Raw genomic sequence first — 12494 nt, forward strand, 5'->3', positions numbered from 1 at the left:
AGAACGTACAAGTAACAAAAGCAGAATGGAAGGCGATCCTTCCTGGATTCATTAGCTGAAACCCCCAGAGCAAATCCTTCCATATCACAAGGCAACGGTCCTAGTGCGCCTCTAGGGTGCTGGTTATTTGCACATTCCTGCTGGACAAGTAAAAACACTAGGTCATCCTCCCACTCCTGGACAGCTGAGATGGGAGTAAAAGACAGTCCTGGCCTTACAGGGTTACTCAGGAAGGCTGCGGAGGTACCGGCTGCGGAGGTAAAAGACGCAACCAGCGGGGCGCACCTGCCCTCTGACACCAGCCACTCTGGGTGCAGGTTCATCTTACCACCTTTATCAAGAGAATAACCCTTACGCCTGAACAAAGCTCTCCACGCCCACCCCTGCAGTCGACAGGTGGGCAGGCCGGCGGGCCAACTCCCAAGGCCGACTTACCTAGATCCAGAGCCTGGTCGCACCTGAGCAGCGCGGCCTCGGGCTGCTGTTGGCGCTGCAGACTCCGCGCCTGGCCCGCCAGCCTGCGCACACGGCACTCGGTCGGAAAGCACTTCTCCAGCAGGCCGCTCAGCACCACGTTGACTCGCCGCGCCTGCGGCCGGACAGGGCCGGACTCCACGCAGCGCTTGCACACCGTCAGCCCGCACGGCAGGGTCACCGGCTTGTGGAGCAGCCGCTGGCAGCGCGGGCAGCCCAGCAGATCACGGGGCGCGGCGGGCGCCGAGGCCGGCTGCTCCCCACGCGGCTCCTCGGGGGCGCGGCCCGGCCCCGCAGCCGGCAGCCGCCACTCTCTCTGGCCCAGGGCGCGCGCGAGGCCGCCCGCCAACTCCCCCAGCTCCTCCGGCCGCAGCGCCCCGAGCCGCGCCGCCCCGCGGAACGCACCCAAGGCCTCGGGGAGCCGGCCGGCACGGGCCAGCGCGTCCCCCAGCCGCAGGCACAGGCCGCGGTCCGGCTGCGCCAGCCCGGCCAGCATCGAGCGGAAGAGCTCCGCGGCCATCTCATACTCGCCGGCGCGGAAGGCTTCGTCGCCCTTCTCCAGGCGCTTGGCGAAAGGCTCCCCGCAGTCGCAGCCGGGGCACTGGGGCGGCGGCGGCGGGACCGGCTCGGGGCTCATAGCCTCGAGCCTGCGGCCCCGTAGGCCCGGATGGGAGAAGCCTAGGCAAGCGGATGCTCTGCTGCCTGGGGCGCGGCGGCGGGAGCGCGGCCGCCGCCTTCTCCGAGAGCCACGCGCGTCTGGAGGCGGCCGCTACGGGCCACCGCGACCACTGGCACGGGCAGGGGCAAGAATGCGGCGGTGTCCCCACGCGGCGTGGGCGGCCGGTCCCGCAGGACCACAGCCGGACCCGGGCGGGGGCGAGGCAGGCACGGCCCGAGCCCCCGCGCACGCGAAGCGCCTTTCTTGCCCCGCTCGCTTATGTAACCCAGGCCGCCTGTGAGAACGCGGCGACCCCCTCCCCACGGCCGCGTCTCCTGCAAACGCTCTCGCCTCCGCGTCTCGGGGCGGCTGGGCGCGTGTGTGCGTGCGCGTTCACCTACACGTGCCCTTCGCGGCGCGCTCTCTTCCCGCAGCCGCGGCCGTGCCTGGAACAGGTGTCTGCGGCCGGCTGGGCGCCCAGCTCTCTCCCGCTTTCCCAGAGGCCTGGCCGCCGAGACAACCTGTGGCCGCGATTCAAAAGAGAACCGAGGCAGTTACCGAGCACGTCACGAATTTGATTTAGGAAATTGTCTTAAGTGACAGGGAAGCCTGAAGTGGGTACTGAACAGATCTCCAGCAAGCTTCCTAACGGAACTCTGAATTTTAGACTGAAACATTTTAGAACTCTAATTTAGAATAGTTTTAAAAGAGAACGTAAAGGAATACCGTGCTAGGTGTTGGGAGAGGAGGGATTTTCCAAGTGGACGTTGTACTGTGCCCTTGATTTAGGAAGCAGAAATATAATTTTTTTAAATGTCTCCTAACGTAGAGTATCGCAGACAGAAGTTGCTGGAAGGAGGGAGTTAAAAGCTGTATTGGTATATAAGCAAGGACTAAATGTTCCTTCTGTGATCATTAGCCAGTTTTTAGAGTACTCACTGCACATAGCCTATTGTCTCCTTATTGTTCCACCATTTATTTTATGCTCTGTATTTGAATGCAATAAAACGCAACATTCCAGAATCCATATGTTCATTATGTCAAGTTTAAATTTAAGTTTGTGAGGTTTAACATTAAAACGATGACTAAAGAAAATATAAAATACCTTAATCAAATCTGGTTTTGGGGAAGGGGAAATGCTTCCTCATCAAGCAAGGAGAGAAAACTAGGTCAATTCACCAAAGGGAAAAGGAGACAACATTAGCCAATCTTCAAGTCCTATAATACAAATGCAACATCCCACCACCTCCCATCCCATGAATCATTCCATGAATGATTTCCACCCCCAGCTCTCTATTTTTTACTGTAACAGTTGTAGTCAAAATAGGTTTTGATCTGTTTCTCAACACTCAACTATTCCCAACTCTTTTTTATCTACTTTATTTTTTAATTTTTTAATTTTTTATCTACTTTCTTTATACAGTAACAATTCACTTGAAAGTTGCTTATTCCACAAATTTACAACCAACAACAAGAAAACTAGGAGGAAAAAAGCTTCTGAATAGTTACATTGGTGCTACAAAGACGATACACTGTTGTTTGAGTGTCTGACTTCGCTCCGGCTCATGTCATGATTTCACAGTTGGTGAGTTTGAGCCCAGGTCATGATCTCACAGTTTGTGAGCCCTGCGACAAGCTCTGTGCTAACAGCTTGGAGCCTGATTCATGTTCTGTGTCTCCCTCTCTCTGCCCCTCCCACCCTCATACTCTGTCTCTCTGTCAAAAATAAATTTAAAAAAAAAAAAACATTTAAAAACTTCTTAAAAAAATTTTAAAAAGACGATACACTAAAGATTATGAAACCAAAGGATCTCAGATCCTGTTTGTTCTTATTTTACACAGATTTCCACTAATAGAACAGAAAAGAGAAACTTGTTGGAGGCATATGTGATGAGAACAAGAAATGTTTAAAGCAAAAATATTACTTTATTGTGAGGTTTACAGTGTATGTAGAAAGAAAATCTACAAAGGCTAGTAGAGGAGAAACAAAAGGGTAGTTTTGTAAGGTCTAATACTACATGTGAAATGGTATAATACCACTTGAAGGAAAATTTTAATAAGCTAAAGATGTAATCCCAAAGTGGCCACCTAAATAACACAAATAGTTATATATAGCTAAGTGGCCAACAAAGGAGATAAAACTTTTTAAAAACTCTATTAATCCAAAAGAAGAAAAAAATAGGGAACAGAAAACAGATGAGACAAATACAAAACAGAGTCAGATGGTAGGTTTAAACTCAACCATATCAATTAATGTTAATTAAATATTAATAATCTAAATACCATGGTTAAAAGGCAAAGATTGTGGGAGCGCCTGGTGGGTTAATCGGTTAAGCATCCAACTTCTGCTCAGGGCATGATCTCATATTTCGTGAGTTCGAGCCCTGTGTCATGCTCTGTGCTGACAGCTCAGAGCCTGGATCCTGCTTCAGATTCTGTGTCTCCCTCTCTCTCTCTGCCCCTCCCCTGCTCTCTCTTTCTATCTCTCTCTCTCAAAATAATAAATAAACATTTTTTAAAAGGCAAACATAGTCCACTTATTTTCAAAAGAAGACCCAGATATATACTGCCTATAGAAAAATTCACTTTAAAGAAAAAGATATAAATAAGAAGAGATAGACCATCTTCAACCTTGTCAAAATAAAGCTAGAGTGACTATATTGATATCTGACAAAGTAGATATCATATCCAACAACATGACTAGGAGAAAAGGTGGCCATTTCATAATGATAAAGAAGTACACTGGTCAAGAAGATGTAACACTGCTAAACACATATGTACCTAATAACAGAATTTCAAAATATATGAAGCAAAAACTGATAGAACCATAAGATTAAATAAATTCATAATTGTAGATGAAGATTTCAATACCCTGCTCCCAACAATCAACAGAATATGTATCCTGAAAATCAGTAAGACTTGACCAGTATTACCAATCAGCTTGACCTGATTGACATTTATAGAACATTCCACCCAACAGCATAATATGCGTTCTTTTCAAATGCACATGGAACATTTACTGATATACTACATATTTGAGCCACAAAACAAGTCTCAATAAATTTTAAGAGATTCAAGGAGTGAAGTCATACAACGTATGTTCTCTGACCACAGTAGATTGAAAATAAAAATAATAGAAAAGCATCTAGAAAATCCTCAAGTGCTTGGACACTAACACACCTTTAAGTAACCCAGGGATGAATAATTGCATTTCTATATACTAGCAACAAGTGGAAATTGAAGTTTAAAAACAATAGTATTTACAATATTACAAAAAGTATGAAAAACTTAAAGACAATGTGAAAAAAAGTATAAGACCTATACACTAAAACTACAAACATCACTGAGAGAAATCAGAGAAAACCTAAACAAATGGAGAGACACACTCTGTTGAAGGATCAGAAGATTCAGATCTTTGATCTATGAATTGATCTATAAATCCAAATCTATCTCAATCAAAATCCCAGCATGCCTTTTTGTAGAAACTGGCAGGCTGACTCTGAAATTCACATGGAAATGCATAGTACCTAAAATGTCTAAAACTACTTAAAAAAAAAAAGAAAACAACAAAGTTGAGTCTTCAAGACTCATTATAAAGCTATGGAAATCAAGAGAGTGTGGTTTTGTTATCAAAATAAACAAGTAGATCAATGAAATAAGATAGAGATTTCAAAAACAGACCCACATGTGTGTACTGGCAATTGATTCTTGACAAAGTCCATTCAGTGGAGAAAGGATAGTCATTTCAATAAGCAATGCTGGACTAATTGGATATCTATAGGCAAAAAGGAGGAGGAAAAGGATGAGGAGATAAGGGGAAAATATGAGAAGGGAGAGGAGGAAAAGAAGAGGAAAAACACTTTGATCTATACCTATCATCATATATGAAAATTAACTCAAAGTTTATTGACCTAAAAGTAAAACCATAGAACTTCTACAGGAAAAAATCATAGAAGAGAATCTTTGTGACCTTGGGTCTTATATTTAATAGCAAAATTACGATCCATAAGAGAAACAAGAAAAAAAAAAAGAGATTCTTACATCTGGGAACAGCTCTGACACAGCGGGGCTTCAGTATTACTACAAAGCTAGCCTGATGCTCACAACTAGTTAATGTTGGACATTAAACAATCTCATAAAACACCAACATCAAACAAAGTCGCCCTGAGACAATGATAAAGTGATACAAAAACAAGTTCACTGTGTAACCCACAAAATATTCACCATCTCCATCTCTTCCAGCTAAAATGAGTGATTACTACTCCTTTACCAAATACAGCTTCATCCTTGCTCTGGTTTGCTCTGCTTTTCAATAAGATTGAGTGAGAGATTCTATCACAGAATTGCACCTACTGAAGCCAAAATTACCCAACTAAAGCCCCCTTATAATAGGTTCTTTCTAACACCCTCCCACCAACTCCCCATGGCTCCCCATGGTGAGTGTTCTCCTTCATTGCAATAAGTAAAAAACCAAAATATAAATTATAAAGATATAAAATATAGTGTGCCTGATGGTTTGGGGCATCGATGAATTGATACATTGGATGTATGAAAATTAAGAACTTCTATTCTTCTAAAGTGACAGTTAAGATATGCCTCAGACTTGGAGAAAATATTTGTAAATCATGTATCTGGTCAAGGACTTTTTATCAAGTGTATATAAAGAACACCGGAAAGTCAGTAATAAAAAAACACATAACTGAGTTAAAAAGTGGGCCAAATATTTGGCCACTTAACTACTGAAGATACATTGATGAAAAATAGGTACATGAAAAGATGTTCAGACTAATTAGGAATATCCAAATCAAACCCAAATGAGCTACCACTGCATACCTGCTAGAATGTCAACAATTAAAAAGATCGACCAAGTGTTGGAAAAGATATGGAGTTTGTTTTATCAAGAGAATTTCTCATAAGAAATTCACAGATTAGGAATAATTTCTTTCATCAAAAGATAATTTATTTTTTTAAGTTTATTTACTTTGAGAGAGAGAGAGCAAACTGGGGAAGGGCAGAGAGAGGGAGAGAGGGAGGGAGGGAGGGAGGGAGGGAGGAGAGAGAGAGAGAGAGAGAGAGAGAGAGAGAGAGAGAGAGAGAGAGAGAAAGGGAGAATCCCAAGCAGGCTCCACACTGTCAGTGCAGAGACCAATGTGGGGCTCAAACTCATGAACCACAAGATCATGACCTGAGCCAAAATCTAGAGTGGAATGCTTAACCGACTGAGCCACTCAGGTGCCCCTCATCAAAAGATAATTTAAAATCAATTAGGAGTTCATAGGGCAAATAGTTGGAACAGGCTATTGATAAAAAATTGAAGATTAATTTTGAAGATACAGTACCACTTGATTCATTTTGGGAAAAGCTTCAAAATGAATATCCTCAATTCACTGAAATTCCTTCAAAATTTAAAATGTTTGAATTAAAATTACTGTCAACATTTCTCTGCAAGATGGTGTCTCTACTATTAGTGTTATGAAAACAAAATATAGAACAAGATAGAAACACTATCTCCTGCAAATAGTACTGTTGGGAATTTAGATGACTTAGCAACTGAGAAACAAGCTCGTTTGTCACCCTAAAAACTTCACATATTAACATACATGGTGGTATTCATTCAAAGGATGCACAGGGGAATTTGAAATAGGGAATCATCACTTCACTCATGAATTATTTTATTTAGTTGCAACTTTTATTTAGTTGCACTTGTGGAACCACAGAAGGTTACAAGAGTATAGATTAATTACCTACACAAATACATACCTTCAGTGAATGTGTAGTTTTGTAATTGTTTTCTTTTTCCAGTGTTATGTGTGTGCTGATTATATTTATCAAAATGTAATTTTATGTTGTACTTAACAATAAGTAGGATCTGTTGAATCTTAATAAAAATCTAGACTTGTATCTTTAGTATTTCCTTTCATTTTCCTGATACTTGTTTTATTGTAATTTACAAAAGTTAATTTATCTGCAATGTAAATTTAAAAATAGTTTGAGAAACACTACAACTGATAATTGTACAAATCCCTACTTTTTTTCACCCAATCAAAATGGCCATTCTCTTGATGTAGACTATTCAGATGGAATCAACTGATGCTCACTTCCTTTCCTTTCCTTTCCTTTCCTTTCCTTTCCTTTCCTTTCCTTTCCTTTCCTTTCCTTTCCTTTCCTTTCCTTTCCTTTCCTTTCCTATCTAACCTTCCCTGGGATATTTGATAATTAATTCACTGCATTTCTAATCGGTGTGATTTTAGGGAATGGCAAGGGAAGGACAGGACTGATTAAACTCCCAAACTTGGCTCCTGTGAGAAAGGAAGGAACAGAACCACCACTATTCGGTGAATTATTTGGAAAATATTTATTCCCTGCTTTTATGACTCCCTCTGTCTGCTCAAAATATTTCACTTTTGAACTGCTAGCCACCTCCTCCCAAAATGCATCTGCTTCAAATCTCCAAATTTTAAAGTATTTATATCCACTCTCTGAGAGGTGCTGGATGATTATTTACTTGCAATGACCTAAGCTTAGTAGGGCTTAATCCTCTAGGAGGTTATTCATATTTTAAAGTGCAACTAGTTAACCCAAATGGATGCATGCTCCTCCAGTATTTAGAAGCCCATTTGTCACTGGGCTTCTGCAGTCCACCCTTTTTATGTATTTTGTCAGAGATAAAAAAAACACTTTGGACCCACTGCCCATAGCCAGCCCTGTCCCACTCTCAGCTTTACAAACAAAGCTCAGCTGGAACACTGTAAATTCTGCAGTTTAATCCTAGAATCATATATGCTGGTAGAGGTTGAACACGTAATGCATGGAAGCCTGAACCATCTCACTTGGGGGGATGAATTAGAAGAAGTCAATACTCTAAAACTGGTTAAAGAGTTCAGAAATATAAGTGAGATGAACCATGAGCCATCTGCACAGGTGCCAACTTAATGGGCAGTGGGAGGACAACTCGGATGACATCGTGGCCCCCCACCATCTTCCATGTGTGCCTGTCTGCTTTCATGAAATGGTGAGTTTGTGTATGGTAGTGATATCTCTCCCCAACAACTCCTGGCATGGGGCCTGGACTGTGGTTTGTGCCCAGTAAACCTCTGCAGAATGAGTGTCTCACTTTTCTTAAACCTGGAAAGCCTGAGTGACCCTGGAGCCCTATGGCTGATTTCACTTGGTGGAACATTGGAGCCAGCGGATGAGTGGCTCAGATGCCTGCTCCTGAAGAGCGTCCATTACTAGGAATTTTCTTATCAGCCTACCCCCTGACACCCAACTCCATACACACATATGCACACACACATACACACACCAGAATGTGCTGCGCATTAGACTTTGAAAATCTATAGGGCAGTAAGAAAATGGATTTGTTATCCAAGTGCATTATGTTCAGTAATCTGGACAAAAACATTAGCTTTTCATCTGATATGTTTAACATCATAAACCATCTGGAGCCAATAGCTCCACCTTGCTCACTCACCAAGGGATCTAGGGTGAGCCTCTTTGATCACACCAGCCAAGAAACATGACTCTATCCCCCTTGACAGTTGTCAAGAGGAATACTAGATGCCTGGGGAGTCAGACCTAAGAGCATAGATGCTAGGTCAGTTTTGTGAGCGAGCCCAGCATGCCAGCACATCCACACACCAGCTCTACAAGCAACCGTGCACTAAGGGCCAGCCTGAGCTGTCCCCACAGCTGGGACCACAGAAAGGAAGTTGAAATGCTGCAATTAGCAGGTGGGACACTGCAGCATCTGCATGGTCTTCCTGACCAATTCCAGGCTCTCACCCCACAGGGAGAATATTTATATACACACCTGTACTTAGGTGCTTTGATGCTTCATCTCCTAATGAAAGCAAAAGGTCAAGAGCACATCCTTGCTGTTCCCCATTGATAAAAGTCAGTAACTCCCAACGTCTCTCTTCTCTTAGTTTATGGTGAAAATAAATATGAGGAAACAGGCAGAGAGAGTTTGGGCCCCAGAAAGGCCAGTGCCGAGATTTGAATGCTGGTGTTCTCAGCTCTTCACCACCACTTCTTGCTCTGCTGCCATCTCTTCTCATTCCCAGGACCTAAATGTGTGCAGCTCCACTTGTAGTTGGGACTGTGGCACGCCAGTTCTCAGACTGCTCCCTGGCCCTAACTTTCCACCATTCAACTTTGGGCCTGAAATGTAACTCCTGTGAAAATACTTTTATAAGTGCTTTGTTTTACACATTATTTGGGTCTAATCTCATGATCATCTACAAAAATAATTCATTTGCCTTTGGCAATATTTAGATCATATCTTCACATATGACAGTTATTTTTACAAGGGGTAACAACGTGGTTACTGTAAATGGAAAAATGATGACCTAGTTAATGATTTCAAGTGGGCCACTAAGACTGAAATATCAATCCAGTGCTTTTAATAAAGCGTGTTATCTCATGTTCACCTAGAAATAAAATTGGGGATTGGTAAGAAATATTGCATTGGAGACGTGGAGCTGCGGGGAGAGTGGCAGCCTGGTGATGGCAGAGAAGCTGTCTGCCCATCCTGCACACCTCCTCCTTTGTAATGCACCTGCCTGGCCGTTCCCAAGTCACATTCTTTCTCACTCACCCCGCGATCTGGCTGCATAGGAAGGGGAGTGCAGGAAGAGAATGATGGCGGTGATGACCGGCATAGAGCTGGTGAATGCCGGACTGGAAGTGAGAGGTGTATAATACAGGGATTCAACAATTCCATACATCACCTGGTGCTCATCACAACAGGTGCACTACTTAATTTCCTGGGCAGGCTTCTCAGTGGAATATGTGATGTAGTTAGTTGGATCTGTATCTTCTTAGTGTCCTCAAGAGTCCCAGTCTCTTTCTGCTCCTACTTATGCCACACTCAATTCTGTATTCTGGATGGGGTGAGAAGAAACCATTCTTGAGGGAAGATGGCAGCATAGGGGGACGCTGGGCTCACCACATCCTGCTGATCACTTAGATTCCACCCACATCTGCCTAAATAATCCAGAAAACCGCCAGAAGACTAGCAGAACACACTCTCTGGAGCCAAATATAGACGAGAGGCCCACAGAAGAGGGTAGGAAGGGCGGAGAGGCAGTGCGTGCTACACGGACTGGCAGGAGGGAGCCGGGCGGTGGAGAGGCAGCCTGCCCGGCAAAGGCAGAGCCCCTGAGTCTGGCTTGCAAAAGCGGAGGGGCCGGAGGGAGTGTGTTCTGACAGCCAGCGGGATTTAACATCTGGAATGTTATATAAGTCAACAGCTCTGCTCAGAAAGTGGGAGGGCTAGAGGACAATGGGAGGGAGAGTTGTTGAGCCCCAGAGGACAGAGCTCAGCTTGGTGGGGAACAAAGGTGCTGGGAAGCGCCATCTCCCTCACCCATCCCCCAGCCAAAATCCCAAAAGGAACCAGTTCCTGTCATGGAACTTGCTTGCACAGTTCAAACACCCAACGCTGTGCTTCTGTGGATCCATCCCTCCAAGGGTCTGCCACCCTCCTGGTGCCACAGGGCCCCTCCTGAAGCAGACCACTGAAGGCAAAGCGAGCTGAGTCTGCCCCTCCTGCCACTGTGCACCTTGTGGATCCACCTGGCTAATACGCCAGATCCCATGGAAGCAGCACCACAAGCCTGGCAGTGTGCAAGTAGCCCAGACAGGGGCCACACCACTCCACAGTGAGTCCTGCCTCTGGGAGAGGGGGAGATAAGGTACACAGCAGTCTGACTGTGACCCCAGCGGTGGGCTGGGGGCACACATCAGTTCTGACTGTGGCCTGCCCACCAACGCGAGTTACTCCAGACAGCACAGAGGAAGAGCCCCACAGTTCTGTGCCACTCCATGGACTATCGAAAATGACGAAATGGAAGACTTCTCCTCAAAAGAAACTCTGGGAAGTAGCAACAGCTAACGAACTGATCAAAAATGATTTAAACAATATAACCAAAAATGAATTTAAAATAATAGTCATAAAATTAATTGCTGGGTTCGAAAAAAGTATAGAGGACAGCAGAGAATCTATTGCTAGAGAGATCAAGGGACTAAGGAACAGTCAGGAGGAGATAAAAAATGCTATAAATGAGCTGCAAAATAAAATGGAGGCTACCACAGCTCAGATTGAAGAGGCAGAGGAGAGAATAGGTGAATTAGAAGATAAAATTATGGAAAAAGAGGAAGCTGAGAAAAAGATAAAAAAATCTAGGAGTATGAGGGGAGAATTAGAGAAATAAGTGATGAGATAAAACGTAATAACATACGCATGATTGGGATTCCAGAGGAGGAAGAGAGAGAGAAAGGTGCTGAAGGTGTCCTTAAAGAAATAATAGCTGAGAACTTCCCTGAACTGGGGAAGGAAAAAGGCATTGAAATCCAAGAGGCACAGAGAACTCCCTTCAGACGGAACTTTAATCGATCTGCACGACATATCATAGTGAAACTGGCAAAATACAAGGATAAAGAGAAAATTCTGAAAGCAGCTAGGGATAAACATGCTCTAATATATAAAGGGAGACTGATAAGACTAGTGACGGATCTATCTACTGAAACTTGGCAGGCCAGAAAGGAATGGCAGGAGATCTTCAATGTGATGAACAGAAAAAATATGCAGCTGAGAATCCTTTATCCCGCAAGTCTGTCATTTAGAATAGAAGGAGACATAAAGGTCTTCCCAAACAAACAAAAACTGAAGGAATTCCTCACCACTAAACCAGCCCTACAAGAGATCCTAAGGGGAATCCTGTGAGACAAATTACCAGAGACATCGCTGCAAGCATAAAACATACAGACATCACAATGACTCTAAACCGGTATCTTTCTATAATAACACTGAATGTAAATGGACTAAATGCTCCAACCAAAATTTATAGGGTATCAGAATGGACAAAAAAACAAGACCCATCTATTTGCTGTCTAGAAGAGACTCATTTTAGACCTGAGGACACCTCCAGATTGTAAGTGAGTGGATGGAGAACTATCATGCTACTGGAAGCCAAAAGAAAGCTGGAGTAGCCATACTTATATCTGACAAACTAGACTTTAAATTGAAGGTTGTAACAAGAGACGAAGAAGGGCATTACATAATAATTACAGGGTCTATCCATCAGGAAGAGCTAACAATTAAAAATGTCTATGTGCCAAATATGAGACCCCCCAAATATATAAAACAATTACTCATAAACATAAGCAACCTTATTGATAAGAATGTGGTAATTGCAGGGGACTTTAACACTCCACTTACAACAATGGATAGATCATCGAGACACAAGATCAATAAAGAAACAAGGGCCCTGAATGATACATTGGATCAGATGGACTTGACAGATATATTTAGAACTCTGCATCCCAAGCAACAGAATATACTTTCTTCTTGAGTGCA

General features: G+C 43.7%; 1 protein-coding gene across 2 annotated transcripts in view; it reads right to left on the reverse strand.

The window, feature by feature from the left end:
* LONRF2 (LON peptidase N-terminal domain and ring finger 2) overlaps nucleotides 1-1191 on the reverse strand; it is a 46353-nt gene extending 45162 nt beyond the window's left edge. For both annotated transcript variants that reach the window (XM_086701332.1, XM_086701331.1), the window contains exon 1: nucleotides 436-1191. In XM_086701332.1, coding sequence (XP_086557458.1) covers nucleotides 436-1111 — 676 coding nt within the window. In that variant the 5' untranslated portion in view covers nucleotides 1112-1191. The remainder of the gene's footprint in view (nucleotides 1-435) is intronic.
* Between the last annotated feature and the right edge of the window lie 11303 nt (nucleotides 1192-12494).

The sequence above is a fragment of the Puma concolor genome, chromosome A3 (genome assembly GCF_028749965.1).
Source record: "Puma concolor isolate L17-30 chromosome A3, mPumCon1.1.hap2, whole genome shotgun sequence".
In the NCBI taxonomy this organism is placed as follows: Eukaryota; Metazoa; Chordata; class Mammalia; order Carnivora; family Felidae; genus Puma; species Puma concolor.